The sequence below is a fragment of the Anneissia japonica genome, unplaced genomic scaffold (assembly GCF_011630105.1).
Source record: "Anneissia japonica isolate Jap-2015-1 unplaced genomic scaffold, ASM1163010v1 scaffold287957_len1322810_cov207, whole genome shotgun sequence".
NCBI classification, from domain to species: Eukaryota; Metazoa; Echinodermata; class Crinoidea; order Comatulida; family Comatulidae; genus Anneissia; species Anneissia japonica.
In genome coordinates this window covers 782374-805796 of record NW_022683022.1, presented here as the reverse complement: position 1 = coordinate 805796, position 23423 = coordinate 782374, and the positions used below count along the sequence as shown (strand labels likewise).

The window sequence follows — 23423 nt, the reverse complement described above, 5'->3', positions numbered from 1 at the left end:
AGGCCTAAATTAAAACTTAATCGTAACAAACGGTACCATCCTATAGTGGGCTAATGTTGATGGAAACTATCTGAAAATTTGGTAGAACCCTACCCCCAAAATCGTGGATCTTGCCCTGTGGCAGGCCCATCATGATCTGTAATATTGTTTACATCAATTGCCTATCATATTTATTTCATATCTTCCGTCATTACATTAATGAAATATACATAACCCTAATATTGACATAGAAAATTAAGTTCGCAAATATTATACACTAAAAACGGTATCAATCAGCTTAAACGTATCGGCAAGAAAGAATTCACAAGTTAATGACTAGTAAGTACCAAAATAGGTGCTTTAGATTAGGCAGTGGCTTTTGTTATTTTAACAGTTACATCATTTGCCAACAAATTTCTAATTTTGATTGGATGTTATTGTTTTAATCAAACCATGCATACAATAACATCCAATCAGAGTAAAGCCTCCTATTTTGAATATACCGGTTAGAGAGTTCCGTTACCTCTGAATCCGCTTCATTATTCTCCTAGTGTGAGCAGCGGAGGAGGGTGTAAACTGAGAAAGATACTGCGGGTGAGTACCAGAGTATACATTTAACAGGCCTGTAGGCTATTGTTAATATATAATGTAGGCCTAATATTAGATGTTATTCTGATGAAGTTTACACGACCGGTTAATTAATAATGGTTTTCAATTGAGAAGTTGTTACTATCTCAGGCCTAGTTTTAGAAAATGGCTAAATTAAAGTACGTTGAAAGATTTACTTTGCTATATCATAGCATTTTCTGAAGCGAGACACATACGGGTTCTACTAGCATACCGTGACTTAGTACCGTACTTAATGATTTTGCATCTTCGACGTTATCATTGTGATTCATATAGATCTAAGTGACTGTATTTAGCCTAAACATTTTCGATAGATCTAATGGCATTGGGAAAAGGTATGCTTATATAATACCACCCATGTATATATTGTTTCGAAGTTACTCATGTAACTAGTGCACTTATGACAATGTTTGCTCGTGTTGTATTGCAGGCCTTACAAGTGGATGTCATAATTCTGCCGTCCATTGATACAAAACAACAATTGTTGCGCCATTCAGTCAGTTTCTGCGCCAAAACTGCAAAGAGTTGTTGGGCCTTTATTGGAATTGATTAAACGTTATTTGACTTTTGGCATCTATATCTATGTCTAATCGTCCCATATCTTATTTCATTTCATTGCATTTCATTTTCATTTCATTTAGTCGAATACAACAACTTACATCTACCTTATTCTATTAACATGCACGTAATCAGCACATCGATAGAATATAATTATTTCGTAGGTTTTATTTTATTACTGTTATTTTATTTAAAATTTATTATACTGTCGTAATGTTAGCTTTTTAAATCGTTATTATAGGATTTATATTTTATTGTTGTTTTACTATTTAATATTTATTATTATTATTGTTATTACGTTATGAATCACGTAAATTTCGTAGACGCCACTAGTCAAATTTTCAAATACGAAATTAATGCAATTTTATATTTGGTATTTCGACGTTTGCACCTTTTTATCCTCCTTGACGGGCTGATTTGATGAACGCCATCGCGTCTTCGAGCATCCAAGCATCAATCATAGTAAGAACTAACTTGTATTGAAACCAAGAAGCTAATATATAAACCTATATAATACCTTTTTGGTTAAAATGTGATGTTGCATTTATTTCTACTAACACACAGGTGTATACATTAAGATTTACTTTTTCAGGGCAACGAAGCTAATAATAATTATGGAGATCATCCATCATCTTGTTGATACTATGCAATATTAATACTTTATAGGAAACTTGGCTAGATTGTACATTAGAAACAAGGTTTAATAATTATCGTATCATACATAATTGCGATGATAATATAGGTGAACCATGGATTCCATGGCTAAACTTCGGTAGGCATTCAAATCTTCATGCTAGGCCACTGTCACTAGATGCTGATAATCTTACATTATATATCCAATAACATTTGACAACATCAATTTATCATATTACACAGCATCAACTAGACTATTTATGAATGTATGTATTATGAAAAAATTGTACTAACACATAGGCTGATATAGAATAAAACAGTTGTTGTTTAATTATGTTGATTATATGCAAATGTGACGGAACCACAGGTAAGTTACTAACACAGCAAGACATCGCCTCGAGCATCCAAGCATCAAACCAAGTAAGTCAACTAACCACTATAGGATTGTTTGTGTAGAAAAAACAATCGTACTAATATCATACCCAATGCCCATCTTGTAAACCACTTTATATAAAATCGTAGTATTTTTATTTATTTATTTTTTTTTATTCGTGCCGATAGTGGGTTAGGTCAGTATTTGATAGTAGCAGGTGCTGCCTCAATGCGTCTTCAATTGTATACCTATGAAATTGTTGCAATAAATCTGTACAAACAAATGTGTCTTGTCTCTTTTTTTTACATTTTGTATCTGTCTCTTTTTAATCACATCTATAATCAGCCCTCCTATACCAAACATTGTATCCCTATGAATTTGTTTCAATAAATTGGTACATTAGAAACATGCGTTTATGACTCGTTTATTTAACATCTTCAGAAGTATTTTATCAGAATCTGTTATGAATTTTAATTTTGTAAATGAAAAATAATAGTAAATGGAATTCATTTACAATTGTTAAAATTTCAGTGTATGTGTAAATCCAAGATGTATAATAACTAATAGCATGTCTTTTATTTCAGAAATATTAAGTTTGTTGTCCACAGACAGTAAGGCGACGAATACCTCGTGCATCACAGGTCTTTTTCGCCTATGCATGTGTGCGGAATAAATAAATACGTTATACGTTCAATATTCATAATAACTTTAAAGTTCATTTCATTTCAGAAAAAAAATATCTGGTGATTTTGATGATGCTTGAGGAAATATGCTAATAGGCCTATACTGATTGGATAGTGGTACTTCTGCCGATGACTAATTGTCGACTTGGAATGAGAAAAAAATATTAATGATGATTGTGATGATGACGGTAGCGATGAATATTTAATAATGACGATTAATTCAGATTTTAAAGTTGTGGTTAGTTCATTTGAGTTGTGATTTAAACCGACTTTGTTATTACAACATACAATGACAAATGATGGTGATGAATGGCAGTGATGACGATTAACGACAATGAAATGGTGTATCTAAACTTGCAAAGGTAAGTTGTGAGATAATGTTTGAATGTCTGAAAGTTTCCAAGGCGACTTTGTGAGGTTGTGAAATGACGTGATGTGAAGCTAGGGCTATCACAGGCCAAATCTATACATTTATTGTGTTTTCATTTTAGAAAAAGAAAAAGAAACGACATATTTCGATAATGCATGTGAATTTCCGAATAAATCAAATCAATTTGCTATGTGGAGTAGTGCCTCGAGTCTGATGGAGAACTGTAGACATTAAGTGCTCATGGGGATAACGATAATAGAGGACAGTGATGATAACGATGGTGATGATGAAATGGTAGACCTGAACTTAAAAATTAGGTAAGTTTCAATGCATTGTGCTTGTGAAATGATGTGAAATAAACCTATAGTAATGCATGGATGGTGAGCTTACTTGCTGTGACTGCTATTTTGTTGAAATTCTGTGATGTTTACATTAGCAGATCCAGGATATTTTGGCAGGTGTTGGAGCAAGAGTGACGATTAAAAACCATCCTTTTTCGCTAAGTGTGTTTAACATATTGAACTGAATTTATTTGGTATAAAACATGATGATTTGAGTTCATATTTCTTAATTACACTTTAATTATTTACGTAGTAATCGGTACGCAAGGCTTTAAATGCTTATGGACTGTCCTCCGACCTGACTGGAATGTAGTGTGATCGATTTAAAAACAAGGAAATATTTGGACGTCGATTGTTAATAATATGGTATGGTGATGGACGACTATGATATTAATAACGAAAGTTGATGATGCTAAGGTGAGTTTCAATGGCTTTTTTTAATTGCCCGTTTGATTATGCACTCTGTTCTAAATGACAAAAAGGGCTGCAACAGCGGTGTATCAAAAATTACATAAAATAGTTAACCAGCAGCCAATACTTCAATCAAGTTCTTCCTTCCCCCTGCCATTTGAATACCCTAGACATGCCTCTGGGCTGCAACCTATTATGCAATAAACAATGCTCTTGCATTGTTAATAAACAAGTGTGATGTCTTTGCTGTGATAATTTTGCGAATTATTTACTTAATTGTTTGTATAGTTCCAACCAATTGGTTTATTAGATCCCTCCTTCCATTTTAGAGATATTAATTTTGTTTGAAAGCTCAGTCCGCAGTTATTAAGCTAACAAATACCTGTGTATGGACACATCACAAACTTGATAGCTTGTACACAGTTTATTGTTAAGCTTTGTCTACACTATTATATATCATCAAAAAGTGTCACATAAAATGTGACGTTCAACTTTTTTTTAACAGTTTGATATGTGATATATATGACGTCATCGTACCCATATATGTGCAAATTTGATAGTGTAGACAAAGCTTAAGATTGTACCTTTTAACGAAATTCTATTAATTTTATAATTTTATTTTTGCCATTATCATATTATTGTATTATTATATTATTATTATTATTATTATTATTATTATTATTATGCATTGTCAACTGTATGCGTGTGTGCAAAATAAATAAGTATATTCCATGCGTTTGGCTACTCCTTAGGATGCCCATTCAATACATATTTTATAACATTTAATATTGTTTTATTTCAGAAAGAAACCTGGTGATTTTGATAATGATGCTTGTGGATATATGCTACGATTGTCTGGTGGCTCTTGTGCGAATGGATAATTTATCAACTTGAATTGAAAACATAATTAGCAGTGACGATGATGGTGATGATGATGAATTTGATGATGATGATTGTGAAATGATGATGGTGTAAGCAATGTAGACCTTTTCATATCGACATGAAAGGAACATTGAACGAATACGATGATATAATTAATATAATAATATGATGATAACGATGTTGTTGCTGATAAAATGACGTTAAAACAATAACGACGATGATAATTTTACGGTACTTGATTACAAGTATCAGACTCTTGAAGCTTTACTTTTGCTTATCTTGGATCCAAATATGGACTGCAAAGTTTGGGTGGTTCCTGGGAGCTTTTAGTGAGTTGTGATTTGAGTTGATTAAGAGACTTTGCCTATTAATTACAACATAATAAAATGACAGATGACGGTGATGATTAAAAAGACAGCGCCGTTGACTTTGTAGTGACGATTAACGATAACGAAATGGTGTAACTGAACCTGCAAATGTATAATTTGTCAGATGATGTTTGAATGCCTGAAAGTTGAGCTTGTTTGAATTATGAAATGACAACTATTGGGCTATGCATAAGCATAAATTTTAAAACTTTCAGACCAAATTGCTTCAATGTGTTTCTTTTGATGGTGAATACCGAGGACGATGATAATCATAACGAATATGATCTTATATAATGGTGGCGATATAATGATCTTGGTGACGATGAAATGGTAGAACAGCTTGCAAAGGTAAGTTTGAATGCCTAGGGCTTGTGAAATGATGTGAAATCAACCTATGGATAGACTATTGGTTAACGTATTTAAAGTGGCTATTGTATAGATGAAATTCTGTCGGTAACTGAGAGCCTGGCATTAAATTAAATGTTGACATTGGCGAAGCCTGGGTAGTTTTACCTGAGTTAAGACGGGCGAGTGAAAATCAAAGTCCGAGTTTATTGAAAATTATTACTAATTCCAGTGTCCAGGAGCCATGTCAGTTCAAATGATTTCAAACTTCACTAGTGTTTGTTTGTTTGTCTTGAAGGTTTGGGAGATGGAGCAGGCATCCTTTATGCAAATGTCAATTGTTTTCATCAGGTTTACGCAGTACATAATTTGTAAACACAGTGCAACAGAAGTGGTTGATATGCAAGGCCTTGAATTCTTGTGAACTGTCGCCGACTTGAACATACTGAAACCGTGTGCGACCGACTTAAAAGGAATCTACTGGTGGACATTGGTGGATTAAATAAATCTTGATTCTACTAAAGGTTGGCTTCAACGTTGCTTTCTTTAAATTATACTACCAAATTGGGTTATTAGATCTACATGGGTGTTTTTCATCCTAATGAACACAAATCATGTTTAACACAAATCATTCTTTTCACGATGAATGTTACTATTATTTTCGCAGGAATTCGGAGCTGTGATCAAGCTAATACCAGCCCTGACCCAGGAAGCGAATTTTGTCAGCAGAATAACATCCGTTCAAATGGAATGAGCCAATGTGGTCGATTTAATTTAGAAATGCTGAGTATTTTTGCAAATGTTAAAGAACACAGAACGTACAATTAGATATTATGACGAAGACTATTGTCATTGCAATTGGTAATATTAAATATAGGCTATATAGTAATACTTAATAATATAAAATAATATTTTCTATTAAAAAAATAAAAGCCTACATTTTAAATAATTAACAACCGTACGAATACAGTATTCATCAATACAATTACTTCTTTGTTCGTTTTGTATATTTGTCATCCTACATGTAGTTGCTGTTTGTTTCGTACATTACGGTTTAATATCACTTTCATCATTTCATTTCGTCCTAATCTAGTCCACCCTCTCTCATATCTAACTAAATTTGGCCTATAGATATGTTGTAGTTTGTCAGGTTAGCTCGATAGATAGGTCGTAGTTTAAGGTGTAGAGTACGTATTAGCTAGGTTAAAAAGTAGATTTCCAAAATGAGAGAGGAATGGGCAATACATTAACCTCCTTCATTAACATCAATTCAATGTATCCTATCATTACTGTATTGTATAACAGACATTACTCTTCACATTGTGTTCGTCCAATCAGATGATGTGTTATAAAAATAGATCCATAAATTAAAGTTAACATATAAAATAAAGACACAAATAATTATAAAGTATAACAATTGCAATGATATGTGCTGAAGTAATTTCTTGTGAAACTGTTATCATTTGCTATATATTCAGTTGTAATAATTGTGATGTTGATGCAAATAAATTATTAGTAAGGCCGATATTATGCTTAATTGTATAGGCCTATATTTTTTCGCACCGGCATTATGAGCATATATTAAATGTTTGATGTTAAACCTATACCTAAAATTAAAATTCTTGAATGACTTCCGACCAGTATCATTAACATAATGAAATGTTTTGAAAAATTATATTCATAGTACTCATTTTTTTAAATTCCTTTCTAAATAATGTGTATAAACATCTGCAAAAGCCAAGAGCTTTTGTAAGGTCAGTTTTTATAGATTTTAAGTGCCTTCAACACTATTGTTCCACACATATTGCTAAAAAGACTTTTCTTTTCTAGAATTTTGTCAGGTATTTTTAATTTCTTGACCACGGCGAGTTAAATGTTATAGTATAACGTCAACAGTTAGTAGCTTAAGGCTATGTTCTCACACGGCTGCTAAAGGTTAGCATGATCCGGATCCTGCTAACCGTTAGCTGCCGTGCGTCCATACGAGAAAATCTCGATCCGGATACCAAAATATGATGATCGAATCACTGGCCAATAAGAAAATGGAAATTGTAAACGCGTACGTGTGATTGGTTAATGATAAAACGCACTCAAATTGCTAACCGATAGCGCTTGCTAACGGTTAGCGCTAACCGATCCGGATACTAGGGCTCTAGTGAGAACCAGGCAATTCTGTATTGGTGTTCCGTAAGGATGTGTTTTGTCTCCGTACCCGTTTCTTTTATATTCAAGTAGTTTTAAGATCTTGGATTCTCACTGCAAAATTATAAAATACGCAGATACAGTAATTAGTGGATTTATTGATAACGGTGAAGTTAAAACTAAATGATTGTTTAAAAATAAAATATTGTACATAAATAATCCGGTACCACCAGGCACTGTTGATAATGTTAATAGATAATTCTGTTAAGTGTAATTTTGGCCTAATTTAACAAAGTTTTATGTGTAATATAATGTTTGATATTCTTTGTATGTAGGCCTATATCTTATGACTTAATTTGTTTGGTGCTAATAGTTTTATATCCTTGTGTATTATTAACACTGACAGTGGAATGTAGTTTTACAGACAATAAAAATTGAATCTTGAAACTCTTGAAACTATTATATTTTTGAATCTTGAAACTATTATCATAAATACTTGTTTGATGAGAGTTCGACGTGAAGAGAGTGTGAGAGGTCAAGTATACAAAAATGTAGAGTATAGGTATTCTCGACTACATATGCAGTATATACAGTGGGACAACCTTTTAATTAAGGGGAACATTTTTCTGCTCGTGAAGATGTCCCTTTAAGGCTTTTACTGGGATAGAATACTTAAAATACAAAATTGAGTTATTTCACAGTGGTATTTTCATGTATTATAGTAATAATATATAAATACATAGTTTGCATACTTTTCAGGAGAAAATAAACATCTGGAAGGAAAACAATATTACTCTATTAACAAACCAACGATCATTAAAATAAAATAATAATGTTATGTCAATATGTATGAAAGCAGTCAATAATGTAAAAAAAAAACCCCTTAAGACGTACTCACATACAATATACAACTACCCCTACTAAAGCAAAGTGGGCGTGGCCGGACGTCCCTAAAAAAAGTAGTCCAGGGGTGCAGCTCACTCAAACGGGAGCCCTGGGCAACTTGAACTGCCTCCCGCTTCCCTCACTAGAGACACCCCTGCCAAAGAAGTAACGTTTCTTGCACTGGTTTAATATCATCCTGGAATCAACGATCCTAACAGTGCTGTACTCTGTTTCAATGACATGTAAACGTGAATACAGAAATCCTGTATACAGTGTGTACTGCCAATGTATAATAAAATTGGCGCTTCATTTTGAATGCTGTAGTCAGCTATGAGAGAGTTGGAACAGTCCCACAAATTTTTTCTATTGGGGGTTCACAAAGAATGGGTCTATGTTTTCAAAAAGGTCTAAATTATGCTGTTTTAGCACAAAATGAGTCCTGTTTTTGAAAAATAGGTCCAGATTTCTCATATTTTCGCGTAAAATTGGTCAACTTTTAAGAAAGTGGGTACAGATTTTTCATATTTTTGCATAAAATGGGCCAACTTTTAAGAAAATGGGTCAATGTTTGAATTTACGCTTGAAGTGGGTCAACAATGATATTGTTCTCCACTGTTACAGCATTGTATATAACAGTGATGTGATGATGATGAATTTTACAAAAAATGTCATTTTCTGGTCATCTAGAGGTACTATTTCCTCAAATTTTCTCATCTCAGACCCGGAGCATGGTGGATCTGAGGGGAGTATCGGCTCACGAAATGTCCCCCACCCCACCTCCACTTTTCAAAACAGATTTGGCCCTTCCTGGGTATGACATTACACTGTACCGAGTCGACACCCGACTTTCGTGATTATGACTATTTTGGATAAAGAATGTTTTGAGCAGTGGTTGATTGAAGGCGCCCCCCCCCCCCCTAAATTTTTTAATGGAAAAAATAAAGAAAAATATAAGGGGTCCCCCTCCCTATCCAAATTTAAGTCTGAGAGTGCAATTTCCGGCCATCTAGAGGTGCCCTAATCATAAATACCTCAGCCCCAGCCATCTTATGTTTGGAGGTTTCCCCAACTCGTACGTCCAAAGAATATAGATCTATTCTTTGGTCCGATGGTCCGACTGGATGACGAGTCTATCGTATGAATTGTTGTTTTGATTATTCTGTTTGGATCGACCGGAAGAGAAAAATGAGGATGTTTGATGTTTAATGTTAATTTTAGATATAATTCATGTTTTCAAGTGGCGGTGCTAATAATTTAAGTACGTGCGTGTTAAAATTCTGAAGCAGTAAATTATCTAGGAGGATTAGCTAGCCTATTCGGTAAGCCTAGGCTAGGCCTAGTTGGAGAGTTCAACTCTTCTCTACCCCGGCCTGAGTGAGGCTGAAGCCAAGGGTAGGCTCAAGCCGCCTAGCGCCTACACCTCCTACCTAGCTAGAGAAGCTAGGCTAGGGCTCCTCCCTAGGCATAGGGCACAGGCCCTACCTAGGCTAGGACTAAGTAGTAATGTAGTACAGTAGTAGTACNNNNTTTTTTTTTTTTTTTTTTTTTAATTTCATTGGCCTAATTTAACAATTTATATTTTTTATTTTATTTAAAAAAAATTAGATCTTTATTATGTGGCAAGGAGCATCAGGTAGTCCTAAACAAGGACGACCAGAAATGAGAGGGAAGTTGCAGAGACCAACTAGTTTTAATCCGCCACATACACAACCCTTGCCCCAGCAGTACCCAACCAGTGCTAGACACACTGTAGATCGCAATCGTAAGCTAGGCCTAGTAAGTTATGGAGCTAATCATGGCCGCACGAAGCCGCAGCAGAGGCACAAATCTGGTTACAGTGGTGTACGTCAGCAACAAGTCTTACCTCAGGTAAAGTAAAATGTCTTTATGTTGAATTTCTAAAATAATGGAAGTCGGCCTGATTATAAATAGTGGCTCAAGATTTTTAACAACTTATGCACTTCAATTGTAGCTGGGACTGAGCCAGGGATGTACACTAGTTGTGTCGCCGTAGTGCCGGGAGGTACCTAAAATTTACTCGTAGATGTAACAGGCCTCGAAAGGGCCGGGAATTTTAAAAGCAAGAGTAGCTGTGTTTTCAGGTGTGTAAGCGTAGCCTACTGCTGTCCAACAGGGTCTGGTCCTACTAGTCTACACTAGGCCTAGCATTCAGTCAACACTGTCTGTTTTGATGATCGCCTACCCGTACTTTAGGTCTACCATCATGGTTTCATTTTTTATAGATCACAGTATAAATTACATATAAATAAAAATTGAACCTCCAACCACACAACACTGAGGACCGAGGTAGCGGCGCATGTGAGTGTGTTTCATGAAAATTTGTGAACCATGAATTTGACCTAGCTTGCGTCAAAAATGTGCCACTACATGAGCCAAAGCAAGGAAATTTGTTGCTACTACATGTATTCATTTTCTTATTTAGGCCTAATTTCTGTTTCGATATTGAATAATTAAATTCTATCAATCAGTTATTATTCAATCAGTCAATTTTTTTCTTTTTCTATGATCAATCTGTCAATCTGTCTCCTTTTTGTTTGTACTTTTCCAAACTTCCATGAAAATCTGCTTAGTGATACGCATGCGTAGTGCTTCCATCAAGCAAGCTCATCTACTTGGCCTAGCTCCTGCCTAGCTCTCACGTGCTTCTCCGATTTAGACCTAGACTGGACCTTCAAGTAGGTCTTATCATCCATTCATTTATTAGTGGGGCATTTTACCATGACTACGGTGGTAAGTGACAGGGACTTTGCTGGAGATATGTTAAAACGATGCCTGGCATTGCCGGGAGGTGGCCGGGACTTTCACATGCATGCAACCGTTTTGAAAATTACATCCTTGGCTCGGGATCTAGATGTGTATAAGAGACAGGGACTACAACAGAAATCCCAGCAACTTCAGAAGTCAAGGTAAAGAATGATGGTCAAAGGTCAATATTGTAAGGCCTATCACTTGTAGAGATTCTTATTTTAAAATATCAAGTTTTAAGTTATGGTTTTATTAATATCAAATTTGCATCCTTTTCCAACATTAATGATAATAAAAATAAAAATTTATTTGAAAATCCGACTATGCAATATTTCCAAATCTTCCTAAATATATGTATATAACATACAGTATAATCTACAGTTATTCTATTATTTGAACAAGTCACTTGCTATTGACTGACATGGTAAAAGAAAAGATGTTTTTATTTACAGGTGAAATTGCCGGAGCTAGTACCATCAACAACATGCACCGAGCACACATTCCTTACGGATGCTTCTGAGGTGCGCCACATGGAGGAAGGCCTTACACAGCTTCTTACTGATTTCCATAATGGGAAGTTACGAGCGTTCAGTGGTGAGTGTTGGCAACATGTGACGGTAGTACAGTACATCTTCGGCTGAAGCCCTCTTGTGCCCAGACTATACATCATGACCATATATAGGCACATCATGACCATATATAGGCACATCATGACTATATATGGTCATTCAACATTTTTTTTTTTGTCAAATAAAATTTGATAGTGCGGACAGGGCTTAAGGAAGACGATCAATTATTACTTTGAATGAGAATAAATAAAACAAAAATTGGATTTATTAATCATAATTTTGAAAGTTTTGATAATAATAAGGAGGATTTTATATAACAGTGCTAATGAAAAAGTTTTAATGATAGTGATTATAATAAATTTATTTTTTTTCAGGTTGGTTGTTAACAATAGGTTAAATGTAGATTAGTATTTATTGTTGTGTCTAATTTTCTTCTTAAAAATTATAGATGACACATGTTCCTTTCAAAAAATGGAGAATATTCGAGACCTGCAAGAAAAATTATCACGTTTGCATTTTGACATGGATTCTAAGATGCAAGAACATGAGTAAGTCTTGACCTCAAGTGACCTCAAGATATTTTAAAGGCCAAAGTGACAATTAAGGATGTATGGTCCAAATGGAAAGGGTCTAGAGAATCTCTTACATTCTCCTTTATTTTTCATTTTCATTATCAACTTAACTTTTCTACTTATATGTTCCTAATTTTAAACTGTACAATCTACACTGTATGCATTAAATTTTAAACATCTATTTTTTGTAGATTTGGATCTGAGAATGCGCGACAAGCTGCTTCGCAGAGTATGGACCATCTACTCTCTAATGTAAGTATTTAAAAAAAATCAAATTGATGACTGGATTTTTAAAGATTTCTGTTTTTTACTAAAAATCAGGATAAAAACAATTATTTTCTCCTTGGTTGATAAATTGATTTCTTAGCAAGTAAAAATCCACTCTTCAGGACTTGTGGCAGCTACAGCACAGCGCCACTGTAGGAGCGTGTGGTGTAGCGTGTAAGGTGCAGCGTGTAAGGTTTAGCGTGTAAGGTGTAGCGTGTAAGGTTTAGCGTGTAAGGTGCAGCGTGTAAGGTGTAGCGTGTAAGGTGCAGCGTGTAAGGTGCAGCGTGTAAGGTGTAGCGTGTAAGGTGTAGCGTGTAAGGTGTAGCGTGTAAGGTGTTGGACTTCTGATCGTGAGAATCGGAGTTCCAGACCAACGTCTGTTGCATTGCTTGTGTTCTTGGGCAAGGCATTTTACTTACGTTTGCCTCTCTCAACCCAGGAGTATAAATGGGTACTTGGTAGGATGGTGTGGCATTGAACGTATGTGGTTGTGCATAAAGCAGCATGACTCCCCAGAGAGCACAGAAAGTTTACACAAAAATGTGCTGGTTTGCCAACTAAGTATCCAGTGACTAGGTAACTACTGACGCCAGCACCTTGTATATTCTTCGGTTTGTAATAGGCGCCATATAAATCCGGATTTAAAACAAAAACACTCCCCTGCAGTTTTTTGAGATTGTACTGTCCATTAGTTAAGCCTAAACTTGACGTTAGTCCTGACCCCGAAACCTTAACTCAGAAATACGGGTTGTCTGAAGGGTGATAGTTTTCCACCAAAGTTTTACTATTTTGTATTTTACATTGTATTGTTCTGGTTGCCTTATTGTTTGTTGTTATTGTACAGCATTTTTGCAGGACCTTATTGTAAACAGCATCTGTATATGTTATCCTGCCTTAAGGTGTTAAAAAAAGTAAAAAATTAATTCTTTAACGTGCACCACATTGACGTTACAGGAGACAACAGCTTAATCACATTTCAAAACACAGTGTGATTTGAATGATTTGATTTGATATAACCTGTGTCTACCAGAGACTTAAACACAAATGACTATGGGTCTGGCTTCTATATCAATTATATTATGACCAATCAGAATAATTTCCAACAACTAGTCACAGTGCTCTTTTGCACTTGTTTCTAAAGCAATTAAAGTAAAACAAAAATATGGCATTCAGTAGCAGATCCAGGAATTCAAAATAGAGGGAGGCCAAGGAAGGAATTTCACCTTAGCCCAACCGTAGATGGGGCTGAGGTAAGAAAATTTATGACTATGGTACTTCTAGATTGCCGGAAATGGAACTCTCAGACATAAATTGAAATATATTTTTCTGTTTTACTCCATTTTAAAAAATAATTTTGAAGAATTTAGGAGGAGGGAGCCTGCTGGGCTGGCTTCCATTCCCTCCACTCTGAATCTGGCATTGAATTCTGTCAACCATTTCTTATAATACAAATGAAATGTTAATAATTCTAAACATTATTTTTTTTTCCAGTTGAACCAGTTGAGCATGGCTGTGTATCCTTTGCATAGTGGTTGTATTGCTTAGTATTATCACTTATTCTTGGCATTTGTATTATCTGCTGCCGCTGCTACTACTAGCCCTGTCATACTGACCTATGCACAGTATGCAAATATTGACTGCTCATGTGGGGAATGGTGAAATCCATGTGGTGATGTGGAGAACATACTGTAGCCTACTATCATTGCTGAGGGATGAAGGCTACGGTGTCCACATTACCGTTCCCCAAACCTAGAACAGTCAATATTTCTTTTATATACCTTATACATAGATTCTACAAGGCCTAAAACCAGGCCTGGCTTAATTCCTAGGCCTAGGCAGTCAAAGGGTCAATCTCACTCAGCGCTGTAGAGATCTAGAGATTGCATCGTGACAGAACTAAAAAGTACTATCATTTAACATGATAGTACTTTTTCCTCTGCAATTTATGAACTATCATTCAACCTACGTCATAGGTGTAATGGTTGAAGTAACTACCCAGTTTTTAACCAATCAACTGCCTAGAATCTATGTATGTGGCATATAATATATTCTATTAAGATCAAAATTATATAATACCAATATATTAACACTTGAGCATTGATAACTCTACAGTAAATAATACAGTGTTAATAAGTCATGCATTTTTAGCAAGGTATTGGCAGATTTTCCTAATTGGTAATCACATTTTACTGAGGTTTTACCATTATTTTACCTTAACTGAACAACACCAGTCATAGTATGCAGGCCCACGATGATTGAAATGTTGAGCCTCTGCAATAAAGGAAAGAAGAACAGCCATCAATCTACACTACAATTTTTTTGAGAAAAATATTTAACATGAGAACTAGAATGAAGGGTGCCACCATAATGCAAAATACAGGATCATAGACACATATAGTTTTATGAATTAAGTGTTTGTTATATTTTGTATTGTATTTTCATAGAACTTTTGATAGTGTGTTAATGCATGTTTCATATATATTTAAAAATATTTCTATAATAGCAAAGATATTTAATAATTTAATTCAAAGTTGAATCAATCAAATCTAACTAATACCTCAATGTATCAAACAAAAAAAATATTCATAAAACAGAAAAGGTAGTCTGGTTTATGTTTTACAGTGCTGATAAATAAAAACAAAGGATTATTATGTGTAGTATTAAAAGTTGATCACAGAATAGGATTAATAAAAACAAACCAACGTGGTGCGTACGTAATTTAAATACATAATTGATCAATTATATTGGTTAATAAAATCATTGTAATATGACAATACGATAGCTTGTTCATTAATCAGAACATGCTGTTCTAGAGTAGGAATAGAAATTGTCTGATGTGTTCTTGGTGAATGTACGTGTCTTCACTAGCATAAGCAGGTGCCAAGCTAGTCTAGTATTCTATCTTTGACTTTTTTTAATGTCTGTCTTTAAATTCAAAATTGATTGATTAAAAATTAAATTAGTCTACGATAGGTGATGTTTCGTGATATTCAAGAGTGAATTCGCAAACGGCCGGGATGTATATATTCACAGTAGAATAATGTGGGAGTTCTGGAATGTCACTGTGACGCCCGAAAAAATGTATTGTCTTGTTAATATCAAATTGGGTATATATGAGGCTTGCCATTCCAAAATCAGCGTACGGTCTCTAGATTTTAAACTGAGTAATTAGCCTACGAATGTGGCAGTCCATTAAATGACTTATCATATTAAAGCTTACAATGTGAAGAATATATTAAAAAGTCAATTTCCATTTTTTAGTACTGATGATGGTTTTGGGATGGCGAGCCTCACATGGTGTAAAGGATACTGTCAACGTAACTCGCTGCTGCAGGACCTTGAGTCAGGCTTGACGTAAGCCTGGCTTATCTTCAAATCTGAACGCTAAAGTGTCTAAATATGACCCGACTGTAGAAGTGCTCCTTTCTATGCCATAAAAAAGTGAAGAAAATATTATGCACATTAATTTAACTTGTCATGAAGAATTAGGGTGTAAATGTGAGGGTCATTTTAATTTCTGACGTCCCAGACCTAAATATCTATGAAGAAATGATCTACTTTTGGTGACGATCCAGGTTTGGGTGGGGATGTGAGCATGGAGGCATAATGTGGGGCCATTTAAAGATTTGTTTGGACAGTCAATTGAATTATATAAACGCAATTCGCGTTTTCTAAAAGAATTTTCTTTTCTAATTTATTTTACTTCTTCAATCCAGTGCTAGGCCTACTATTTTTTTCTGACCGGCACTTTGGTCAATTTCCGTGCTTGAATCACTTTCAAACATTGTCCAAGCAAACATATTAACCGTGTGCACATCAAGAAATCATTTTAATATTTTGAATGTTATTAGCAGTCATAGTTCGAGTTTCTCTGACGTCGAGTTGCTTTTCATGTGTTCATAATTTTCTGTATGATTTAATTTTTGTTTTTCGTTTGTTATTTTACGCTAGAATTTTCAAATGAGTTTATTATTTATTTTTTTATTTCAACATCACTCCTCATTTCAGCAATGAGGAAAACCCTATGTTCTGTTTTACAATGTATAATGATCACAATATGCGTAATAATAATAAAAATAATAAATCAGAAATTGTTGGCCGCGCCAATTCAAACATCATCAAAGGGGCCAATAGAACAAAATATACTGTAGAACTAAATTTGCAGAATATTTAAAACAGAAGTGGGTATACTGTCCAGTCAAAAATCACCTTAACCATGTACCTCAACGAAACTCAAACCGTGTGTCCTTTATGTATTAGAAAGATCATATCACTTGATGTTGCCTCGTACAAAAAGTGGAATTTAAGGAAAAAAGGAAGTTTTATAACCAGATAATAGGCAGTTTTCGCCGCACGACGTTAACGTTAACGTTAACGAATGATGTCATATTTTATTCATCTTGCGTTGCGGTGTACGTCAGGATTTTACGTGCTTGACGTACGTTAGTTACGAGTTTGCGCATGCATATTTCGGTTTGTTTACAAAAGGGGCGGAGCTATCGCGCTGCATGTTGGGTACTAACGTTAAAGTTAAGGTTAACGTCGTGCATGGAAACTACCTACGATATATTTTAAATCATGCAAATCTCAAAAAAACCGAAATAAAAACTATAAATACGTGTGAGTTTAATAAATAATTAATGTGGCCTTCCATATACAGTACAAACCCTCATTTACGAACCCAGATTTAACGAATTCTCGATTTTACGAACGTAAAATAAAGGTGATGACGTCATAAAAATTTAAGCGCAAGATTAAAAAAAAAATCCGCTTATATTGTAACTGTTAATAGCATGCATACAACCAAAGAAAAATAGAACAAGAGAACAAAGTCCCGTTCGTAAAAACGTCACGCCTGTGTAGGACGCCCACTAACGGTTGTATGTTCTTTTTATTACCCAGTGCAGCGCTGCGCAGAGCGGTAGAAGTACGCCCGCTATAAACTCAGTAAGCAGAAAACACCATGAAAACCATAGAGGTATAATAATAACTCTGCATTGCTGCGCCATCTCGTCAGCACTCTAGTTGTTTAATAGCTCTATGATGAAAACACACACATGCACATGTGTGCAGCCATAAAAGACTTTGAAGAGGCGTTAGAGGGCCTCCTTCACTTAAGAATTACATAGTACTGTATAGTATGGTGTGTTGTGTTGTATGCATGCTAATAACAGTTACAATTCGAGCGGATATTTTTAAAATCTTTTACTTAAATTTGTATGACGTTGTTCTAAAATTCACATCACCTTTATTTCAACGTTGGTAATATCGGGAATTCGTTAAATCGGGGTTCGTAAATGAGGGTTTCTTCTGGTCTTCAGGTCATACGAAACACAACTCACCAAGGAGGAGTGACAAAAACAATGATCGTCATGAATATCTTGACAATTCTCATCACTTTGTTCAGTCTGTTTAGTAGCCTAACGGGTAAGTGTCTTTCATCCTCCTTTTTGCTGAATTTACAGAGAGAAGTAAACGTGGTGCGATACATAAGTCGGGAACACACCTGCTTAATAATAATAATAAGAGCTATATTCCGGTATCTGCTTGGCGAATGGGGCATTCGCTACTTTCAATAATAGATGCGTTACCGTCGTACTTATTTTTTTGATACACTGTGCTCCAGTGCGGGACCAAATTCTGCACTGCTGGAGCACAGTGAGATATAGAATAGGGATACCTGTCTTATTTTAAAACTTTTTCATATTTTAAAGAAAAAAGATTACAGGTTGGCCTACCTGTCTATATTTAAAATAGGCCTACTTGTTTATTATTTAAATACACTGTGGACCCAGTTTGGCACTAAGCACAGTGATATAGAATAGGGATACTTGTCTGTATTCCAGTGGCGCATATAGCAGTATTTCAGCATTGCTCTAGGCAGTAGCGTGTCTAGCAGTATTAAAATGTGGGCGCGACCAAAATATGAGGGGGCGTGGAATTTATTTTCGGTGGCCACGCCCACTGAAAAATATTGCTTCTTAGATTCCTGAATACACGTTAACCGTGACAGCATAAGCCTAGCCTCCACCCCCCCCCCTTGGATACGCCACTGATTTTAACTCTTGTTGCCCACCGCAAAAAAAAAAAACCGACTGGCAAGATACATAGGCCTAAGTCATCAAAACAGAATGCAATAGAAAACAAGACTAAATCTAGAGAATATTTGGATACGACATGAACAGAAACTTTGTTTCATTTAGCATCTATTTTTCCCTTTTTTTGTAAATCTTTATAGCATTACCCTCTCTTTATCTCTTCAATCCAATCGGGTTTTATTATTTGGTAACTTTTTATTTAGAATTTCAGTGTTGTCACTTTTTAATTTTTTCTCTTATAATTTTGAATTAATAAATGTGTATCAAAATGGGCATAGTCAGAGGGGTGCAACCATTATTTGGAGATGTTAATGATGTAACGCTAGGCATAAGATAATACATTTCATTCTTCTTTAGTGTTAAAACTGGACTGCTTCTAATCTGTTATTTTTTAAAGATTTAGCCAATGATTTAAGTCCAGTGTCATGGAAGACCTCATTAGAAATTGAAAATGTGTAGCTATGTAGCCTAATGACAAAATAAAAGGGTGTGGTTTTCTTAACAGGGGCACTTGAATGTTACAAATGCGAGAACTGTGGAGCAGAATCTGGAGACATCGAGTCATGTAGTATTGTAAACCAGCCTGCCAGCGAAAAGTGTGGAAAATTCATTAATGCGTCCGGAGGTAAACAGACTACTTCTGTATCTGGTGGTGGCGCCAGACTTTCGCGACTAGACGCAGGGTTCCCGGAATGCCACCCTCAGCGGCGTGTGCGAAGCACAACTCAAGAGTCAGAAGTGGAACGTGACTTTCCGATATGGTTTCGTAGCCAGATTTCCGAGAAAAACTTCAGCTTCCTGTATTTCTCGACTGAGACGTCAATGGGAGCTGTAATTTGTATGGCAAGGAGATGGTGCTATAATATGATATCTCTTCTTTGTTCTATTTTCAAATTTAGAATAAAGAAATAAAAATAAAATAAAACGTATGTATGTACAGTATAGGAAACAGGAAATGGAATGGACTTTAAAAACACAATTTGTATTCTCACAGATGTCCGAAGAGATGTTTTTTTGTTTTTTTTTATATATAAGAAAGGCACATTTGAAATATTATAATGAATTTGATTAATTTGTTTTTGCAGTTGTTAGTCGAAGATGTACTAACAATCTGGAATGTACAGCAAGGAACGTTTATACGAACGAGTGTGTTTCTGGTATCAAGAAAGACTGCTTCAATTGCTGCTCAACTGATCTGTGTAATGCCGCCACCCCGAGTGTCGTTACTGCCTCATCTACCAAGAAAGGGAGGGAGGAAGAAGAGGAAGAAGAAAAGAGAAGAAAGAAAAGAAAATCAAGAAGAAGGAGATCGTCAAAGAAAAAGGATAGATACGAAGGCAATAACGGACAGACAGGTTAAGTAAAAAAAAGAAAAGAATGAAAAATTTATATAGCAGAAATATATTTATAATTATTAGGATTTTTATATAATTTGGAACCAGGTCTCGATATTACCGTACTCGCACGAATAAGTGCCCGTTCGAATAAGTGCCCCTCTCGAATAAGCGTGAAAATTTTGAGGACCCAGACCTAAATATCTCTTTAAAAAATTCAATAGGTATAATTTAAACCTTGTATAAGAGTTTGTCAAGGTCAAGTAAAGAATTAATTAAATTTTTGTGACGATCCGGAGTAGGGTGTAAATCTGAGGACCATTGGAAAGAAAACGTCCCAGACCACATATTTCATAAACGGATCAACTGATCTGAATGAAACATTTCAGAAAAAATTTAACCAAGTTACAAGGAAAATAGTATTATGTGTTTACGACGAATCAGTCAAGGGTTTAAATTGAAGGGTCATTTAAATTTTTGAGATCCCAGACGTAAATATCTATAAAAAGTTTTCAATGGGTGTAAATGTAACTTTCTATAATAGTTTGAATGTCCAGTAAAGAAATGACTGAATATTTGTGATGATCCGGCGTAGGGTGAGAATATGAGGACCATTTAAAGGCAAACGTCCCAGACCAGATATTTCAAAAACGGGTCAACCGATCCGAATAAAACTTTCGGGAAAGTTTAACCCAAGTCACAAGGAAGATGTTATTACGTGTCATATAGTAAAATTATGTGCTGGTTATGACTGTAAACTACAGCCGACTTGTTATGGGTTCTAAGGCCTAACTAAAGGAAATGTAAAAAAAAAAATACAGGAGAGTGGAGAGAAATTAGAGTTTGTCAAATATGAATTATTTAAGACAACGGTTGAAAATCTTATCTTATGCTAATGCTAATGCACCCTAGCTAATTAAAATGTGAACAAACTCGTATATCCTGTACTAGAGAGGAACTTGCCAAATAAATCGCTTTTTCTTTTTCTCTCCTTTTTCTCTCCAAACCCTGAATGCTCCGATGTTTTAGTTTTACAAAAGCCGCATTTGATTGGATTTTAGGTACTGATTTACGTTTTAAGTTTTTGTTAGGAATAAATAAAAGAATACACAATTGAAATGAAACACAATAACCAATAGTGCGTAATATCGCCTTAAAACCTTTTTTGAGTGGCTCGCTGGCTGTTCATTAAAATTATGTAGGATTTCTTTAAAAGTATAATTCGAAAGTAAAGTGATTTTATTTTGGTGTCGATTATGGACCATTCAAAGCAAAACGTCGCAGATCAGATATTTCAAAAACTAAACGACCCATCTAAATGAAACTTTCGAGTTTGAACATATTTTTGAGGAAATTTTATAGAAAGAGATTGGCGGTGGGCGGATATGTGCTCTCTACTGATTGCTCTAGTTGTTATTACAATTATCGTCATCATTATCAATTATATTACTAATACTACTGATAATTATTAAATGATGTTATTGATGCATTAAAATTGTGTTTTTCTGAACAGGGCCACTTAAATGCTACAAATGCGACAACTGTGAACAAAATACTGGCAACACTGTGACCTGTGTTGCCACTGCTAAGTGTGGAAAATTCATTTCTTCGTCCGGAGGTAAATAGACCATTTGTTGTTAAGGCATATTTCACATACCTGTGCACTCACAGAAGTTGCGGAGGAATTTATTTGTGATTAGATATTGGCTAATATCTAACCAAAAATTGATATTAGACAATATGGTAATGTGAAAGGAGCCTCAACCTGCCAATAAGGAACGTAATGACGTCACTAAAAGTCATCTGCGCATGCGAGAATGTTAAGGTCACCTCGTCGAGTAGATTCTGGAACGTAATTTGGCCAAATCTACGTACGCAAAGAACGTAGGACACCAGGTAGGACAGTCACGCATGAGTAATTCCGTTTTAGCGTCGCGTCATCGCACAAATTAAAAACAGTCGTGCCCGCATACTTAACTAATTTTAATCATTGATATTGGAGTCCGTGGGACGATGGTTCTATGGATTTGTGAATTTCTCAGCTGCAGAAAGCAGTGTGTCAGGCATAAGAACCAGAGGTGGCATCAGGATTTGCCCGACGTGGCGAGGGGAGGGTGTGGGGGGGGGGTTGATTCCCCAACAAAAAATATGGGCGTGGCGAGCGTTGCCCAAAATCTCCCGAAAGTTTTCCAGCGGGGCGAAACCACCCAAAAATATGAAAATTTTGGGATTTCAACAGCCTAGTTAATTGATTTTGGAGTCTACTAATATGGTGAAAATACATATAATTTCTTTCTCCTTGACGAATTGTGGTTTTCCTTTGGGGTGGGGGGGGGGTAGCTCTCCCAATTCAGCTTATCTTCCTACATCCCACTTAAATGTGGAATTTCTCAAGGAACAAGTTGGGCTCGATTGGTTTTCTAATTATGGTAAGCGACGCGACGCACAAAGAAAAAAAAAAACCCATTAGTACAATCTTGCTTTAATGGCAAACCAATTTCTCTTGTTAATGAAGCTGATATTCTTAGGGTATTTATACAGAATAATCTTAAATGGAATACTCATATTAAATCTATTGTCACTAAAGCCAACAAAATCTCGAAAGTTTGAACTTGACAGGTAAGAACTTTGCGCTTTCTACCAGAGTTATATCGGGCCTCTAATGGAATACTCTGATGCTGTGTGGCATCCTGGTCTTACCAGTTAGATATATATATTATATATAGTGTATATATATTATATATATATATATCAGTCATTATCAGTAATAATATTAATGCTATACAGAAAAAGGGCTTGCTATATCATTCTTGGGAGAAATTTTACTTTACTTCATACGAACAGGCTTAGGCCTTTGTGATCTTGATTTACTGAGGAAGGTAGCCCACTGTCATAAGTTCGCGAAGGGTCTGTACTCAACACTCTTTTGGTTTTATTCCACCAACTCGTTATCAAAATCACAATAGAAATCTTTGAAATGCTAATAACATTTCTCAATTCACGACAATAGTGCAATACCATATTTTATGTCAGATTACTTAATGAATCTTGATTAGTGTAATTGGTAGCTTTATTACTGCTACCCTCCTCACTTTGATTGTTGCTACTGTTCTGAAGGCCCTTGCTTCTTCCTTATATATATGTATATATATATATATATATATATAATATATATATATACAGTATATATATATATATATACAGTATATATATAGGATAT

The 23423-nt window shown here is 35.2% G+C and overlaps 2 protein-coding genes and 1 long non-coding RNA gene across 9 annotated transcripts; all 3 read left to right on the top strand.

Annotated features, from left to right (window-relative positions):
* Positions 1 to 516: 516 nt before the first annotated feature.
* Positions 517 to 7607, top strand: LOC117120909. Of its 6 annotated transcripts, none has more exons than XR_004447467.1 (7): positions 517 to 573; positions 1037 to 1626; positions 3345 to 3540; positions 3818 to 3981; positions 4778 to 5573; positions 5869 to 6094; positions 6238 to 7607. It is a non-coding gene; the product is annotated as an uncharacterized LOC117120909 (long non-coding RNA). The 6 variants fall into 6 exon arrangements; XR_004447459.1 differs by having other exon boundaries at positions 2900 to 3540; XR_004447451.1 differs by having other exon boundaries at positions 1037 to 3091.
* A 2087-nt stretch (positions 7608 to 9694) lies between these two features.
* Positions 9695 to 15743, top strand: LOC117120759 (coiled-coil domain-containing protein 28B-like). 2 transcript variants are annotated; one of them, XM_033265876.1, is made up of 7 exons: positions 9695 to 9855; positions 10203 to 10466; positions 11816 to 11957; positions 12381 to 12480; positions 12696 to 12756; positions 14263 to 14285; positions 15003 to 15743. In XM_033265876.1, exons 2-7 carry the CDS (start codon positions 10212 to 10214, stop codon positions 15028 to 15030), a joined length of 609 nt encoding a protein of 202 aa, XP_033121767.1. In that variant the 5' UTR covers positions 9695 to 9855; positions 10203 to 10211; the 3' UTR covers positions 15031 to 15743. The 2 variants fall into 2 exon arrangements, with proteins under 2 accessions (XP_033121767.1, XP_033121829.1); XM_033265938.1 differs by having other exon boundaries at positions 9711 to 9916.
* Positions 15744 to 17908: 2165 nt separating this feature from the next.
* Positions 17909 to 21829, top strand: LOC117116136. Its single transcript, XM_033260157.1, has 4 exons — positions 17909 to 18198; positions 19375 to 19494; positions 19955 to 20224; positions 21717 to 21829. The coding sequence occupies exons 1-4, from the start codon at positions 18069 to 18071 to the stop codon at positions 21827 to 21829; spliced, it is 633 nt and encodes a 210-aa protein (XP_033116048.1). The 5' UTR covers positions 17909 to 18068.
* Positions 21830 to 23423: the final 1594 nt, after the last annotated feature.

Coding starts and splice junctions, on each gene's coding strand:
- LOC117116136 (XM_033260157.1), top strand. CDS start 18,069: ATGAGGGTTTCTTCTGGTCTTCAGGTCATACGAAACACAACTCACCAA. Junction 18,199..19,374: donor TCTGTTTAGTAGCCTAACGG/GTAAGTGTCTTT, acceptor TTTTCTTAACAG/GGGCACTTGAATGTTACAAA. Junction 19,495..19,954: donor ATTCATTAATGCGTCCGGAG/GTAAACAGACTA, acceptor TTGTTTTTGCAG/TTGTTAGTCGAAGATGTACT.
- LOC117120759 (XM_033265876.1), top strand. CDS start 10,212: ATGTGGCAAGGAGCATCAGGTAGTCCTAAACAAGGACGACCAGAAATG. Junction 10,467..11,815: donor AGCAACAAGTCTTACCTCAG/GTAAAGTAAAAT, acceptor TTTTATTTACAG/GTGAAATTGCCGGAGCTAGT. Junction 14,286..15,002: donor AACCAGTTGAGCATGGCTGT/GTATCCTTTGCA, acceptor GAACAACACCAG/TCATAGTATGCAGGCCCACG.